This window comes from Ammodytes marinus, assembly GCF_949987685.1.
Source record: "Ammodytes marinus genome assembly, chromosome: 2".
Lineage (NCBI taxonomy): Eukaryota > Metazoa > Chordata > Actinopteri > Uranoscopiformes > Ammodytidae > Ammodytes > Ammodytes marinus.
In genome coordinates, this window is record NC_137231.1 from 21,472,277 (window position 1) to 21,488,309 (window position 16,033).

Below are 16,033 nucleotides of genomic sequence, written 5' to 3' on the forward strand. Positions count from 1 at the left end.
ATGCACAAGGACTTTCCCTTGGTGAGTTGATAAGTGTAAGTTACTAGATATTAACATGGAAGACAGATGACAACATTGTATGTGAGACTAGGATTTTTTTAAAGGTGTTTTGTGGTCTATTTTCACCTTTTTTATTGGATAATGGGAAAGTTGAGGGGAACACAGGAAACATGGGAAGAGGGTGGAGCACATGCAACAAATGTTGCCAGTTTGAATCGAAACTGTAATTTTGCCATTACGTGGCTAGTATGATAACAACTTACTAATTAAATGGAAACAAACAAGCTCTAAAAACCAACTAGCTCTTGTTGTATAAGCTGAAAGTTTACCATTATGTTTCGAAAAAATGCTAAAATCAAAACATTGTCATCCAATAATTACTATGCATTGGGAGAGTATCGTCCACATCTGAAGCCTGTCAAGTGAGCATCACATTTAATGGTGTAGGTGAAATAGAGAACTCCTTTCTTCAGCTGACAGCTTAGCGAACGAGTCCCTCGCTCAGGGAAGACGAGACATCTGCCCACTACGTCATTGTAAAGCACATCTCTATCCCAGACTTCAAACCTCAACTCCTGACCCAGTTCCACTGATCCAAAGTCATAGGTAGCATTCCACACTGGGTCGTTGTTGTCCATCACCGTCTCGGTCTCCTCGTACACGCCGTTGTAGAAGATCTTGATGAAGGCATCCGTCTTGGTGAAGGTGTCTGCCCTCAGACCGGCAGCTCTGTGGATCTCCAGTCTGAGAGATCCTCTGCCAGCCCGTAGAGGACAGCAGTTATGGTCCAGGTTAGAGGTCGGGGAGCAGTTCTTGAGACCGGGCTGGTCCTCCTTTAGCTGGTTCTCTTCAATATACTCCGTGACGATGTGTTTTAGATTAGCACTGGTCTGTGAGTCCTCCACCAGCTGATGTAGAGGGAAGATGGCGTAGGAAATCACATCGGGGTTGTTGTGCAGGCTGTTCATCCAGCTTTGATATGCTTCAGATGGATCCTGCTGGTAGAGGATCTCTGGGAAGTACCTTTCCCCTCCGATGACCTCGATCTTGTGGGTCATGAAGCCTTGGTAGAAGCCCATGCTCATGTTGCCCTTCAGCAGGTGGTCACACTTGTTGGAGAAGGATACGTTTCCAGGGACAAAGCCAAGAGCCATTCGGAGTTCAACAGACAGGCAGGTTTTGATGTCTGTCTCGGAGAAGCCCTTCAGGGTAGCCAGGCAAGTCCTGAAGGCAGTGATACGCCTCACCTTACCACCAAGCTGGATCTAATGTGACATGAACAAACGATTAAATGAAGCCCATCACTATCTCCAGCATTATTTTGAACGTGTTACACAGAAACTGCATTGGATGAGGCCCCCTGACCTGGTGTATGTAGTGTGTTCCATAGGTGTCTATCAGCCGTCTATACAGGGCTCTTTCCTGGCTTGTATTCATGCTCTGTGGGAGTCTCTTCAGATGCTTTGTGAACTCTGCACTCAGCTGGGGATGATCGGACAGCCTGTAGCTAAAATTAGCAAAAGGCATGTAGAGTTGAACCATAACACATTGAGAACATATTTGTGACTCTTATGTGGCAACTGGCAAACAATAAATGGTCAAGTTCATCGTCAAGTCACCTTCATGTTTATTGTGTATTTATTACCAGTTGAATTTCAAACCTTTTTTGTAAATGGCAATTTTTTTTTAAAGTCTGTCGCATACAACCTAGATTAGTACCTGCCAAGCTACCCCCTTGAGTTATCTTTGAAATTATAAAATATGTTTAGGTGTGACTTATATATGTCAGGAAAAAAATAAGACCTGATATAACAAAATCTCCCTCCTCCACATTTGTATTTTGAACCTATCATGGTGGTTCTCTGCCTGAACATTCTACAAAAACAATGAATGTTTCCATGGAGATCATGTGACCCACACAGTCCTGTCAAACTGTTTTTGGACAGTGAAAAAACCTATTTTGACTAAGATTTATATTATTTCTGAACATTGATTTTCAAATTGATATTGTAAAAGCTTATTAAGAAACCCAACTTTGATATCATGTATTGGTTTTTACTATTTTAGACCGGGTTTCCAGAGGCTTTAATATGACTAATATAACCTCAATATTATCCTAACATCTATATAATTATCCAATTAATCTAACATGTTGTAAACCAAACCAGTATTTCTTTGTATACAGGTGAAACAATGTTTCATGGCTAAATCATTACAGCATACTTTGTCTAATTGAATAATTGCAGGTACACTACATCAGTCAGCAAATTACAAATAATACAAATCATCATCTTCACCAGCCCCACTCCTCTTTACCTGTAATAGGTGCACTTTATCTCGTGGGTGGCAAAAGTGGCCTTGTCCACACTGTGCTGCGAACGAGCAAACTTTGCCAAGTCTGAGCGGCTTCCTCCCAGCACTGCCTTGCCAATATTGTCCAAACTCAAACCAAGGCCCCAGTTGTTGTTAACTATGGAGTTGGAGCTGCGCAAAAGGGAGTCTACTGAGTGGTGAAGGGCACTAGAAAGCTGCTTACTGCAACGGCTAAAGGGACGCCAGTCTATAACCGCTGCTGGGAGCTTCTGAATCTGAGGAGCAGAGAAAAGGCAGGAAGAATGAAAATAGTTAAATAAAGAGCAGAACAGTACAGAAATAGGAAAAACACAAGGCAGGAGGAGCAAAAAAAAAGTGGTTTGAATAGAATTTGTGAAGACTGATTTGAAAACACTGTTTTACAGTCTTCACCTGTCCTTGTTGGAAGCGGTTTGGACACAGTGTACAGGTGTGGTTGTCAGCAGGATGACCTTTGACATTGATGACATATGCCCCAGTCCGAAGCATCCGGACCACATCAAAACCCTCCCCTGCCAGGTTGTGGCCCGGGACAAAAGGGGCTTTCTCACACTCTGACCCTGAGCCAGTCCGACAGCCCTGGACCCTGCACACCTCCAACTTGACCAGTAAAGCCAATAGGAACAGAACAAAGTGTCCCTGTCGGTTTCCTCCAGCTTCCATGGTTACCTATATGTAAGAACATTCGGGAGGTGAGGAAATAGTGTGTTCTGTGTTTTAATGATAATGTTTTGGGATGAAATACTCCTTTCACATGAAATTGTATGCAATCATTGCACCAGAAACCTTATTTGCCTTATAGATTAACACATTTCCACGGGTTTACCAGTAAAAAAAACTATCTAATCTAAATGACTGAAAATGAACTGTTACACAGTAAATGTAGATGAGCTTCTAATCCTCTCTGCTTCATAAACAAGTAATCCTGTCACAGATGTTCTGTCAACTCAAAAACATGAACAACAGGCAGATGCATTACAATAGGACATGCACTCTTACCTTGGACTGTATGTTGTTTATGGTCCTTTAAATTGTGTCTTTGCCCCTTTGCCTTCCTTCTAAAATTCCTCTGCAGACTTTAACCGCCAAGAAGAATACATCTGCTGTGCCTTCCTCTCTATGCTAACCCCATCGATGGCACAGCTCACTGTAAACGTTGAGCTGCTGGAAATATCATCCCGGTTGAGAGAGCTTCGGCTTTACTGGCAGGCTGTGTTGAGAGCCTGCTGGGTGCACTCTTTTGTCTGTCCTCCGCCTTTTGCAAAAAAACAAGCAGGGAGTTCCCTCGCTTCATGGCTATGAATCTGTCCCTCTCTCTCTTCTTCTCTTTCTTTTTCTCTGTCTCTCTCTCCCCCTCCCTCTCTCCTTCCCCTTAGGCCTTATTTCCTCAGCATGAGTGGGTTTGTTTTCATCTACATGACCCAGCTGCATGAATCCCTCACATCTGTGTGTGCGTACACGTGCATGTGTGGGGGAGGGCGATTTAGTTTTTACTCATGAGCCCTCTTTATGGGAAATGTGTGTGTGTGTGTGTGTGTGTGTGTTTAAGAGCATGTGAGTGCACAGTGTGTGTGTGTCGGAGTGGCTGTGTGTTATTGTCTATACAGTATAATGTCTGAGCCAGCCTGTCTGTGCTGATAACCGTACCAAAACCATGAGGTCAGCTTTGCCATTGTCTATTAATGGATGTGGTTTGAATGTTGGTGGTTTTCTCAGAATGTTCAGGGAGGATAAAAGTGCTCTGCGCAAGAGTTTTTATTAAACATCAGACTTAAACCAGGCTGGTTTATTTAGAGAACCAGCCTGCACTGTGTTACCAGGTTTACAGACGTATACATGCTTACCCACAAGTTCAGTTCAACAGTGACTTCTCATGTTTCCACTATCCTCAGCACACTACGGTATAAATATAATATCTTTCATGGAAAGTGAAAAACTAAATTGGTTTGGGTAGAGCACAAAGGTTAAATTCCATTTGGTTTTAAAGATAAAAATAAAAATCATACACATCACATAGACCTGCTACAAGGCCAATTACGTTAACTGACAAAAGTATTTTTGGAGGATTAAGGGCATTTCCAAAGTCTTGCATGAACAGACGCATACCATGCACAAGTACAATCAAAATGAAGACATTATTTTATTCAGTTGTCAAGCGCAGTGTGGAAAAGTTAAATTGACATACACGTATAAATCCTGTCAATTTCTGTTGCATGATACAAAAAGCAAAGTACAAGAAATATAAATCCTTAATCTAATGCTTCTTTTATTCAAATATTTAAAAAGGGTTGGTTCACAAAATGTGTAAAAAAAAAATATATATAAAAAATATTTACAAAAAAAATCAATTAATGGCACATTTCAACAGTTATTAAACTGGACATAACATTTCCTATATAGTTTATGCAGTTGTTCATCTTGGCCTTATAGGGGCAGTATTGGTTCATTATGGCCTTTTGAAAATCAGTTCTGCTTTTTGCGGTGTGCTATTTGGAGATTTTAAAATCGGATTGTTTCCAAGTTCCAACATAATATGATATAATAAGTGCAAAATACAGTTTACCTATGCTGCATAACAACTTAATGTCCACACCATGTTACCAGAAAAAAAATCACCCTTTAAATGTATTGTTTAAACAATGAAATATACTTTGTGCGATTTACTGATTGGTTTCATTGACATTTCAATACGATAATAATTCATGCATTTCTTACACATGGGAATATTGGGAATTTCCCATTCCTGTAAAAAGCATGACACTGATTTCTGAGCTGATAATCAACAAGGAAGTGTAAAAGAAAATCTGTCAGACCAGATAAACACATCTGGTGCCAAGCCTCTCAGCAGTGTGTTGTATTAAGCCTCATCTGGCTGTGTTTCCCTGTCTGCTTCACGGTCAACCTCTCCACGTATTTCCTCATAGCCTCTGGTTGTCCTAAACCCAGACATCCCCCTCCTCCTCCCTCGTCTCACCAGGACTACTGCAACTACCACCAGTACCATCATGCCCATCACCCCGAATGCTACCCCTGCCTTTTCTCCACTAGACATCTGATACAATTGTGGATTAAGCTCACGTAGCATTTCCTTGATTTCCTCTGGTTTGGCCAGTTTCCACGCCTTGGTCTGCCCCACTCTGACCCAGCTCTTATCTCCTTCAGTCATCACCATTACCGTGTTTGTGGCCTGCATGCTTACAAGTGGAGGTTTGGTGAAAGGAGGGAGATGGATTGGAAGCAGCTGCCCACCTGTGAAAAGTCCTGACTGAACACAATACAGAATTTCACAGCCGTCGCTCACTGCGGCCAGGTGCTGACTGAACTTGGGAGGGCAGCGACGTTGGGACCCTGCCAGGGGGTTGCCTGACTGACAGCTAAAGAGGCCTCCAAATGGGACAGAGTATCTTGTGGCAGTTTCATAGTCGTTACTCACACAGATCACTTGGTGATCCGAAAGAAATGTAAGCGGAATGAAGTTTGGGGGGCAGCTTTTGGAATTAGTGAGGGGGTTCAGGAAAGAGGGGCTGTACATTCCACCAAACAGATACCCTGAGTTATCTGGGGCCTTTCCGTTTACAAAACACCAGTAGGTGTTGATGCGAGCAGAGCGAACATGGTAGTTGTCCTGACACACTTGACGATGGCAATGAGAAAGGCCTAAAAACCCACAACGATATCTCTCGTCATGGCAGTCGTAAGAAGTGTAACCCTGCTGTCTCTCTTCTGATCGCAATAAAGTGCTGGAGTAAGGTGAACGACACGTAAAGTCACCCGTGTCTGGGTTTCTCTGGGACAGGGTGGCACACAGTGGACCTGCATCTGAGCTGAGTTGAATACACTCCTGGTAGACTCCACCAAAACTGAGGTTGGTAGCGGGCCCCTCACAGGATGCGTCATCGAGGTTGGCTTGGAAGTTAAAGTTCTTGGAGTCTACGTCGACACACCCTGGCCGTGTGTTGACCTTGTAGTATCGCTCTATAGCCTGACTCACTGCAAGAGCCACTTTGCCCACTGTCGGCTGTGGCAGATCGGGGAAGGTGTTGATGTTTATGAAACTGTACAGGGGAAATCCAGACCGATCAATGGCAACCAGGTTATTCTTGGTACTTTCCTGCCACTTCTGCAGAGTAATGCCAGGATAGAACGGTGTGCCACCACCATGGCTATGGATGACAGAGTAGGTCATATTGGACTGATATGTTTTAAGGGACGAGCTCTGTTGGGTGCTTTGACTGCTAATGTCAAACTTGAGTTTGTCAAAGAAGTTGAAGCCTGCCTGTGCTTTGACCGTGGAACTATCTGACACCTTGTCCGACACGTAGGAAGAACGGAGGTAGTCTTCCTGCACCAAAGTGGCCCCGGCATCGACGCTGGAGATAACATGGGTTCCATAGTCCAGCACCATCTTCTCTGAGAGGTAGTCAGCGTTCCTTGTTTGGTTGTTTTCGATTGCGTCTGCTATGTCTTTGACTTGCTGAGCAAAGCGTGCGTCAAGATTGAAGTCTGGATAAGCCTTAACTGTGTAGATGAAGTTACGAACCTTTGAGGAAAAAAATGATATGTCATTATTTAAAATTGTATCTGCTTTCTAAATTTGCATCTGTAACACCAGGAACTACTTATGAAGAAATGATCTTCATGCTCACACTGGCATATTTACAGCAAGGTTGTTTAACTGACACAAATAGACACATACATACATCAAACATTTAAGGGCAGTAAACATTAACCAGATTGATAAGGAATACTTTTCTCATACATTAGCATACACATGGGCAGGTTATTTGATCCATAATTGCTACCTAAACTATTCATGCTTTTAAATGTATTTACCCAACCTATGGACAAAAAAGAAACGTACTTGCACTCTGGCTGTAGTTGAAGAGTCTTTGACCTGGTGGGTTTTCATTCTCTGGTTCTCTGTAGAAAATTTTCCATTTAGCACTTTGAGGAACGATACATCCGCATTTATGGAGTGAGATGTGGAACTTGTCTGCTCCAGCCAGGAGCTGATTATCTCGGCTGTTGTCTCCACACCTGTCTCCTTGTGGGGGATGACAAACACCTCATCCGGGATGAGGTAGATCCCGTCCTCAGTGGTCTGGCACGTGAAGTAGCTGAGGTTCATGACGCGACCCATGTCAATGTTCCGGAGGTTATCCCACCCGCCGCCTGGCAGCACCTCCAGCGCTGTAATGGACGTGTTGGTGGACGCCCGACATTGTCTCAGCCAGTTGGTGGGCCGGCTGACAGGGACTGAAGAGCAGACATGAAGGAGAGAGAGAGCCACCAGGGTCACTGCTGCCTTCATGATGGCTGTGCAGAAGAGGGCTAATATGACTGATTATAATGTTACTTTCTTTTATGCAGTTCATCACATGACAAACAACTGGTGGGAGTGGATATGGTTTTGCTTTCCTTGTTAGTCTGCATTTTTGTTTAGCCCAAAGTAAATATGCTTCTGGCTACTTTTTAACAGGAACTCAATAATCCTCTTCCGCATTTATCTTCCTTTCCATCACAGATAACTTCACAGTATAATGATACCACAAAAGAAAGTAGCATGATTAAAAAGTGTTGTAAAAAGCAATATGCAGAAGTCCTGAGAACCTGCCCAAACATGTACAGTTGAAAAGTAAATGAGAAACCATACAGTCTGATAAACATACACCTGGAAGGGTTAGGGCACTTGCCTGTCGTCCACATGTTACCCAACACGCAAACTGCAATACTTTGAAAGTAAGGTGATGGAGAAATAAAAGACTCGACAAAGATGGAACGAGAGAGGGAGTGCAGACAGGAGGAGGGTTGAGAAATGGGGTTAATAAAACTTAATCTTAACATAAAGCCATCAGTCCACAGCTTTAACACTGCTTCAGTTGACAAATTCTGTATTTCTACTTTTAAAGATGAAGGTCAAATTGTTAACTGACATCCTCTTTTCAAAGGGAACCGAAAGCAGATAGTAGCTCTGTTCTTCAAATCTTGGTGAACTGTCACATGAGTGTGCGTCACTGGGAAAGTCCTGGACATTTTCTGACTGGGTCCATACCCAACAATCATGTCTAGCGTAAATGTTTGGCATACAACAAAAGATGAGTAAAACAATAGGCTACATGTTGGAATATACTTTAGAATTAGAATACATGCAATATAAAGTTAAAGCATACAAGGGACAATGTCAATCCTTTTTCTTTTCTTCAAACGTATGGCGGATTTAACTTTTTTTAAACGTTTACTTTGGATGATTTTATGCTTAAACAATTACATTACACGTCATTACATAATTCAACGTATCCGAGAATAGTTTAATTGAATAAGCCAAATTAAATCGGGGTTATAAACAAAACATTTGTTTTACAAACGCAACCACTCCGCGGCTGCTAAAACAAGTTGAACCTCTCCTGCCAACTTTCATTTCTGATCAGCTGCTTCTCTGGGGAAATTAATTGAAACTAAACTAAACTAAGTCCGGCCAGCAGGTGGCAACATGAAACCGTACTGCTGATTAAATTATCGCGCTATGGGAGTTACGTTCAAATTGCCTTCACTTCACGGATTCAATACCTCACTTCCGCATACAGTACCCACACCACACGCTCTCAAAGATGTGTGGATTAAAGCTTTTCCCATGCATTTTCTCTGAGTAAACTCATTAGGCTACTTCCCACCTTTACACTCGTGTCATTCCAATCAAGCTCAAAGAAACCACTATTTTATCGGCTGTCTAAATTCCATCATGATCTTTGGATGAGGATGGTATGCCCTCATCGGCCCGGCATGACCCGCGCTGAACCCTCTCATGTGTTTTATGTTCTGCTGCAGATAAGAGGAACCCCAACGAACACTGCTCGCCCCTGAAGCCTCACTGTTGCCAGTGATGATTAGCTCCGTTTCGCAAACAGCTGGCAAGTGTCACCAACAGCTGTTTTATGTCACACCCATCATCCCACCAAATTGGCGCAAACAAAACAGACTAAAAGCCTGCTTAACAAACCGTGGCAAAGGTTTTCAAATCCAGGTTTATTTTCAACAACATTCTACCTGTCAGCAACATGTGTTTGTCAGATATGTAGCCGTTTCTATAGATTAGGCTTCTTATATGAAGTCAGGAGCTTATAGAAACGACTTTTTCAGACTAATTTGTGACCACAATAGCCGTGTGTGTCCGCCATTTTACAACAAATACTGTGTTATGTTGAAATGCGTGTGAATGGACGCCTTGGGCCCCGTGCGTAAAAGTGCGTAAAAGCGCAACTCCAAAACGTTCCGCGCACTGTCGAGCGCTCTCCTGCCTCACTGTGAAAAAAGAAAGAAAGAAAAGACTCTTAGAAATCATATTTCTGCATCATCACTGGCAGAAAAGAGAAAAGGCGGTAATTTCCACGTCTATAAAATCTATACCTATTGTAGGGTTATTATTGGCACAAATAGCGAAGTGGGCACTATTTTTGTGCCATTGAAGAATGTATGAGGGCACTGTATAAAGTATTATATTCATGTACTGAGAATTCAGACACGCGAGTAAAATGGGTTACAGTGTAGCTACAAAATACGCACACTTTTTGTGAGTAACGAACATTTTGTCCGTTCAGAGATACATTTAATGAAGCTGAATGACTAGCTAGAATATTAGAACAATAAAATAATCATAGAACCGCCCCCACCACAAAAAAAAAACAGAAATCACTCGACATGCTGAATAAATTAAAAAAAGCTTTATTATTTCCAACAATCGCAATTCAGGTCTTAACAGACCATGGCAGATGGTGGCAGGGAAAGGGGTGTAAGGAAACAGCAGGTTCAGTATTTTCAATTATAGAAAAACTTTAAAATTGCTCAAGCAAACTCAAGTTCTTGGAATAAATACAAAAGTTTAGTCCATCATTCATGAGTTAAGCACCACCAAAAAAAAAGGACGTCAGCAGTCAGTGTCCATTGGAATAGTTTTCACTTTTTTGCAGCAGCCCTGGTACTGATCCTGGTAGTAGACTTGGAGACCCTGCGTTTGGCCTTCTTAGGACTCTTTGCCTTCTTGGTCTTCTTGGCTGCAGCGGGCCTTTTTGCTTTCTTGGGACTCTTGGCCTTGCTCTTCCTCTTCTTCTTCGGTGACTTCTTTGCTGCAGGACTGGCGCCTCCGGCGGCTTTCTTGACGCTGGTCCGCTTGACCCTTTTCGCCTTTGGCTTCTTCTTTTTCACCACCTTCTTCTTCTTGGGTGTGGGGGGCTTCTTGTTCAGCTTGAAGGAACCAGAGGCCCCGGTGCCCTTGGTTTGGACTAGAGACTTTTTAAGCACCAAGCGTTTAACGGCGGTAAGGATTCTGGTTTTGTTCTTCACCACATCGTATCCTCCGGCCTTCAAAGCTTTCTTCAGGGCAGCCAAGGACACGCTCCCGCGCTCGTTGGATATGGCCTTAATAATCAGATCAGACACCGTGAGACCCGGCTTCTTCCCCGCAGACCTAGCTCTCTTCTTTTTGGGAGATTTGGCCGGAGCCACCGAGGGCACAGCCGTCACAGCAGAAGACATTGTAATAATAGCGACAATGCCAGGATCAAGTGAGTGAGATTGACAGGGAAGGACAGTGCAATAACCCTGCTTGCCCTCTTGACCAGTTGAGGCTTTATAACGCCCCGATGAGAACCGTGTAGAGTGAGCCTCGCCTCCACAGTGCGCCTCTTTTCTCCCTCTCAAACTTGATACTGTTTGTGTTTTCTTCAGCAGCATTATTCTGTAATATTCCTGCGTAAAATGTTTATAACCCACATGACAAGCACACCATAAGAATCGGCACAACCTAAACTTTCAAGACATGTGGTTTTTATTTAGGAATGTAATTACATATAGTAAAGTTTGTGGTGTAATAACAAGCAATTAGTTGTTACATGTCATTTTTGATGAGAGTTTTGAACATTTCAACTAAGTTTCACTCTCCTTACCATTAACTACAGACTATTCTTATTAATAGGGATTAAATAGTAATGTTGCAAATACACTTGGCCCAAAACCTAGTCTTATTTAAGCCGTTTTGACCTATTAAAATCATTTAGACATGACCAAACAAACACAGTCTCCTTGCAGACCCACCATAAAGCGACCTCAACATACAGTATATTTGAATTCTTACAACATATAATCTGGACGGTTTTAGTTGAAGTGCTAAGTGGAAAAAAAAACAGACATTGAAGTTGTATGTCATCATATGTTCATATGAAAAGTATTATTGTATTCAACAGTATGTCTACTCTGTGTGGAGGGAGATGGAACTCGGCCAGAATAAAGCGTTATCAGCCTGTAAGGAGGGGCGGCCAGAGAAACGAATTTTAAGATTAATTTCCCGGTCATTTTTTGTGAAATTACAAGTGAAGGATTCATTCACATCAATTTAGATATATTCAAAACCAAATTCTCTTAAAGCGCCATACTATGGTTTGAAATAAAACACTTTTATAATTTTACAAGGACATGCCATACAAAACACTTTATATTTCTGTTATGAGCTTGTTACTCTGCTTATAAGCAGATAAATCAATGAAGCAATTGCATCATAGTGCACTTAATATTAGGTTTTTCAGGCTGTATAGCTTTTGGTAAATTAACAACACAAAATACTTAATGTACAGTGTTGTAGGTTAGAAAACAATTTGGTTTAAAAAAATAAATAGTATTTAACTGATATTGTGTTCTTTCTTCTGTTTGTGCACAATCAGTAACTTTATTTGACCAAATTAACGGTATTCACTTAATGAAAATAATCCTCTCCTTTTTCACATTGTACTCATTGCAGATGGATCTTTTTTCTGATGTGTTTACTGACAGTATTGAGGAGGACACATCTTGAATAACAGTACTACTCACAGTATTAAATGTCATTAAACGTGTTAGTCGTCCTCAAATGTCCACAGATGTGCCTTTTAAGACCACTGAATTGCATGTCATGGAACATTAAACTCGAGAAAAATTAACTTAAAACATATTGGAATTAAACAGTGACCCAGCATCTATACCCTTTGACACCTCTTGTTGTAAACTGGAGATGATGAGTGGTCATACGGATTGAAATATCAATCTTAATATAGCCTATGCTCCTTCAAAAATGTCTCAGACCATAGATGATTTATTTGTCTCCCTTTTGCACTTTCTCCCTCAATTTTCTTCTTTTGATTAGCATGAGATAAAGTATGTGGGTAAGTTTGGCAAATTAAGTCCTGCCTTCTGCAGTGCACTGATAGCGCCTCCTCCTGTTCCACACTATACAAACAAACACTGTAGGCCTGCGTATGACATCAGAGTGAGTAAAGTGGTGGGCCTGTCAGTGACATTTCTGTGCTCTATTGCAGTAATTATATAATTCTTTATTTCAGACCCAGGGGGATCCATATCAACACAAACAACATAAACAAATACACAAACACAGAGTAAAAAATACACAGCCTTTCACAATATTCAGTGCCAAGCATACAGACATGATCGCCAATGGTTCCACAGTCTGGAAGAAAATCTGACCGAACTGCATAGAGGGTTGGCCAAAACTGCAATTAAGTTATTTTCAGACTCAGATGCCCTACACATAAATCCATGCATCAGGCCACGTAACACAGCAGAGCAGGTAGGGACCCCAACACTTACAAACATTTGGCTTGCACTGGAGCTTCTTGGAGCTCTCAGCAGTAGCCTCATGCTATCATTATAGGCCACTGTAAGCTTTCTAATGCTGCCTTGTTTATAACGACACCACAGGTGGGCAGTATACAGCGGCGTACAATACGCTCTAAAGAGTGAGATTTTGACAGGTACAGAGCACATACTAAACTTACGGCAGAGCATGTTCGCTTGTGCATACAGCTTCCGACGCTGCCAGTAAGTTGGCTTAGTTGTCATAGTGTCCACTGACGATGAAAGACATGCATATTTGACATGTTTTCGCCGTAGATGAGGAGTGTATTAACCTTTAGATCCAACCTTACATCATGTTTTTTTTTTACTTTTTTTAACACTACACTCTGTAAATATAGGCCAACATCATTGATTACATTTTGTTAATGTGACTGATGTGTGTCTTCCCCATAACTAAACCGAAACTTTAACTTCCTTAATGGAAGAGTTACTGAATCTGTTTTAAGAGGGTTTCTCCGTTTGTCTTCTCGTCTACTGGGACTTTTAATGAAGACGTAAGGAATTCATTAGGCTACTCATGAGTGGCTCCTTTTAAGTTGTTTAATACTGTTTTTCTCTCTTGATCTGTCATGGTCTGAAGAACAGCTGTTGCTTCATGTCCGGCTCCCTCAAACAAACTTTCATAGTGGACAACTTAAACTAAATCCCCAATGTTCAGCCTGTAGGCTTGCACACCAGCAGATGACCAGCCTCCACCGCTGAAGCAGTGTTAATAAAGCCATTGTTTTGCTGCAGCAAATACTGTCATTACTGTCAGTGCTATTAACTATCGAGCAGGGACTATTATGGTCATCTAATCAATTACTTTTTTATGGACTGATTCATGACAGCTTCACAATTCCCTGCAAAGGTAATGACCAATGCCAATTCCTGTCTCAATCATGTATGGTACGATTGCAATGCCATTAACAACTTCAAGAAACTAAATGATCATTATATATATATGTGTGTGTATATATATATATATATGTGTGTGTGTGTGTGTGTGTGTGTGTGTGTGTGTGTGTGTGTGTGTGTGTGTGTGTGTGTGTGTGTGTGTGTGTGTGTGTGTGTGTGTGTGTGTGTGTGTGTGTGTGTGTGTGTGTGTGTGTGTGTGTGTGTGTGTGTGTGTGTGTGTGTGTGTGTGTGTGTATATATATTATACTTTGTTTTATTTTGTCTTAACTGGCAAAATAAATGTATTTTCAAACCAAATGTACGTTTACTCTAAGGCATAAATCAAGATACAACTTTCGTTGGATTTGTTGTCAAAGGTTGTTGTGTCCTTTTGGAAAAGTAAAATGAAAATAAATAAAAAAATATATAGGGGAGAATGGGGTAATCTGAGCCACTTTTTACATTTGCTCCCCTCTAAGCGAGCTAAACTGATTTATCACTCAAATTTACACATTTCCCATTAATTCAGGATGTTTCCTAGAAATGGGCATTAGCAGAATTTTTTCAAGACAAAGGACAGTGAAAATATGATTGCTTTAAAAAAAGTTGTCATGTGGCTCACTTTACCCCAGCTGTGAGGTAAACTGATCCACTTACTTTTTCCACTCTGAAACAACCATAACAACACATATTGTAACAGTAAGAATCCTGAAAGCTAGCCACACATTCCAGAACTAATGTCGGACTAGTAAAAGAATGATGGGGTTTGGTCAATTAAGCAAAGCACATTTTCTAAATACTTGAAAGTAACTCTGAACAAAATCAAATGCAAAATATTATAATTCAAAAGGTTTTAATAGGATTAAAATGAAAGATAGAACCAGTTAGATTAGAACACAGTCTGGGGGTCAGAACACAGGACCCTTAGAGCCAGCTAGTGTCTGGGGGTCAAAGCATAGGAAAATCAGAACCAGCGAGAACAGCCTGGGACTCAGAACACAGGAGAAGACCCAACTGGATTATAACATCAGCCTGTCATACTATGCCTAGGAAAGATGAGAAGGTGCTCTTTCTGTGTGGTTGCCCCAAGTCGTCTTCCTGGTGTATTTCCTTGGCATGATGGCTTTTCTACAATGTGTATGACATTAAAATAAAACATATGTCATGTAATATTACATTAAAATATGTTTAAGACTAAACTTAACTTGTGCCTCATGGTGGGGGAAAGTGAGACAGTGGCTCACTTTCCCCCACAGCATTTGGCTCACTTTCCCCCACCACCACAATTTGAGAAAAAACTACCTCTCTTAGCATTTCAGGCTAATCTTCAGTTATCAGCATCACATGGTTTCATATGTTGGTAGTTCATCAACACGTATGATAGAAGTTTTTCTACGTGAATACATTTGCTTTGGCACAACAGTTGATTAAGTTGACAGCAAGAAAATTTACTTTTACATGCAAAATACCTATTTTGGTGAACAAAACATGCTTACGACAGCACCATGAGGTCCTCTCTTTCAGGGCCATGGGGAAATGAGAGGGGCTTGAAAACATATATCTCACATGACCACAAATGTTTTCCGTTGCCTAGATACAGGGGGTGGCTCACATTACCCGATGCCTCAGATTCCCCCGTTCTCCCCTATATTTGTAGGCTTTTTAATTTAAAAAAACTACAAACATTTTACTTAACTAACATTAACAAACAATAAAATTAAAAAAGTTAAATTTCCTTTTAAAGTGCTCAAAACAGAATTAAATATCTGAAGAATGGCATTCTTTAAATTGAAATCGTTTGTATTGTCTTTTATGTTCCCCTCTCTCTCTGTCTCCTCTGAGGTAGAAATCTGCAACCCTGTCTCTGATATGATTTGAAATGAAGTGGCTTCCACTAGAGGGGGTGAGGTGAGCTGGAGGGCTGTTCTGTAAACACACACACACACACTCACACACACACACACACGCACGCACGCACGCACGCACGCACGCACACACACACACACACACACACACACACACACACACACACACACACACACACACACACACACACACACACACACACACACACACACACACACACACACACACACACACACACACACACACACACACACACACACAC

The 16,033-nt window shown here is 41.5% G+C and overlaps 3 protein-coding genes across 3 annotated transcripts; all 3 read right to left on the bottom strand.

Moving 5' to 3' along the window:
- Positions 1–118: 118 nt before the first annotated feature.
- prf1.5 (perforin 1.5) lies at positions 119–3,701 on the bottom strand. Its single transcript, XM_080050182.1, has 5 exons — positions 3,352–3,701; positions 2,746–3,021; positions 2,317–2,588; positions 1,366–1,507; positions 119–1,265 (listed from the first exon to the last, which is right to left on the bottom strand). Exons 2-5 carry the CDS (start codon positions 3,013–3,015, stop codon positions 381–383), a joined length of 1,569 nt encoding a protein of 522 aa, XP_079906308.1. The 5' UTR covers positions 3,016–3,021; positions 3,352–3,701; the 3' UTR covers positions 119–380.
- A 982-nt stretch (positions 3,702–4,683) lies between these two features.
- Positions 4,684–7,667, bottom strand: mpeg1.1 (macrophage expressed 1, tandem duplicate 1). The gene is made up of 2 exons (XM_080050078.1): positions 7,214–7,667; positions 4,684–6,892 (listed from the first exon to the last, which is right to left on the bottom strand). The coding sequence occupies exons 1-2, from the start codon at positions 7,661–7,663 to the stop codon at positions 5,210–5,212; spliced, it is 2,133 nt and encodes a 710-aa protein (XP_079906204.1). The 5' UTR covers positions 7,664–7,667; the 3' UTR covers positions 4,684–5,209.
- Positions 7,668–10,302: 2,635 nt separating this feature from the next.
- LOC307256361 (histone H1.4) lies at positions 10,303–10,881 on the bottom strand (the record flags this gene model as incomplete). The annotated part of the gene is made up of 1 exon (XM_080035291.1): positions 10,303–10,881. One exon carries the CDS (start codon positions 10,879–10,881, stop codon positions 10,303–10,305), a length of 579 nt encoding a protein of 192 aa, XP_079891417.1.
- Positions 10,882–16,033: the final 5,152 nt, after the last annotated feature.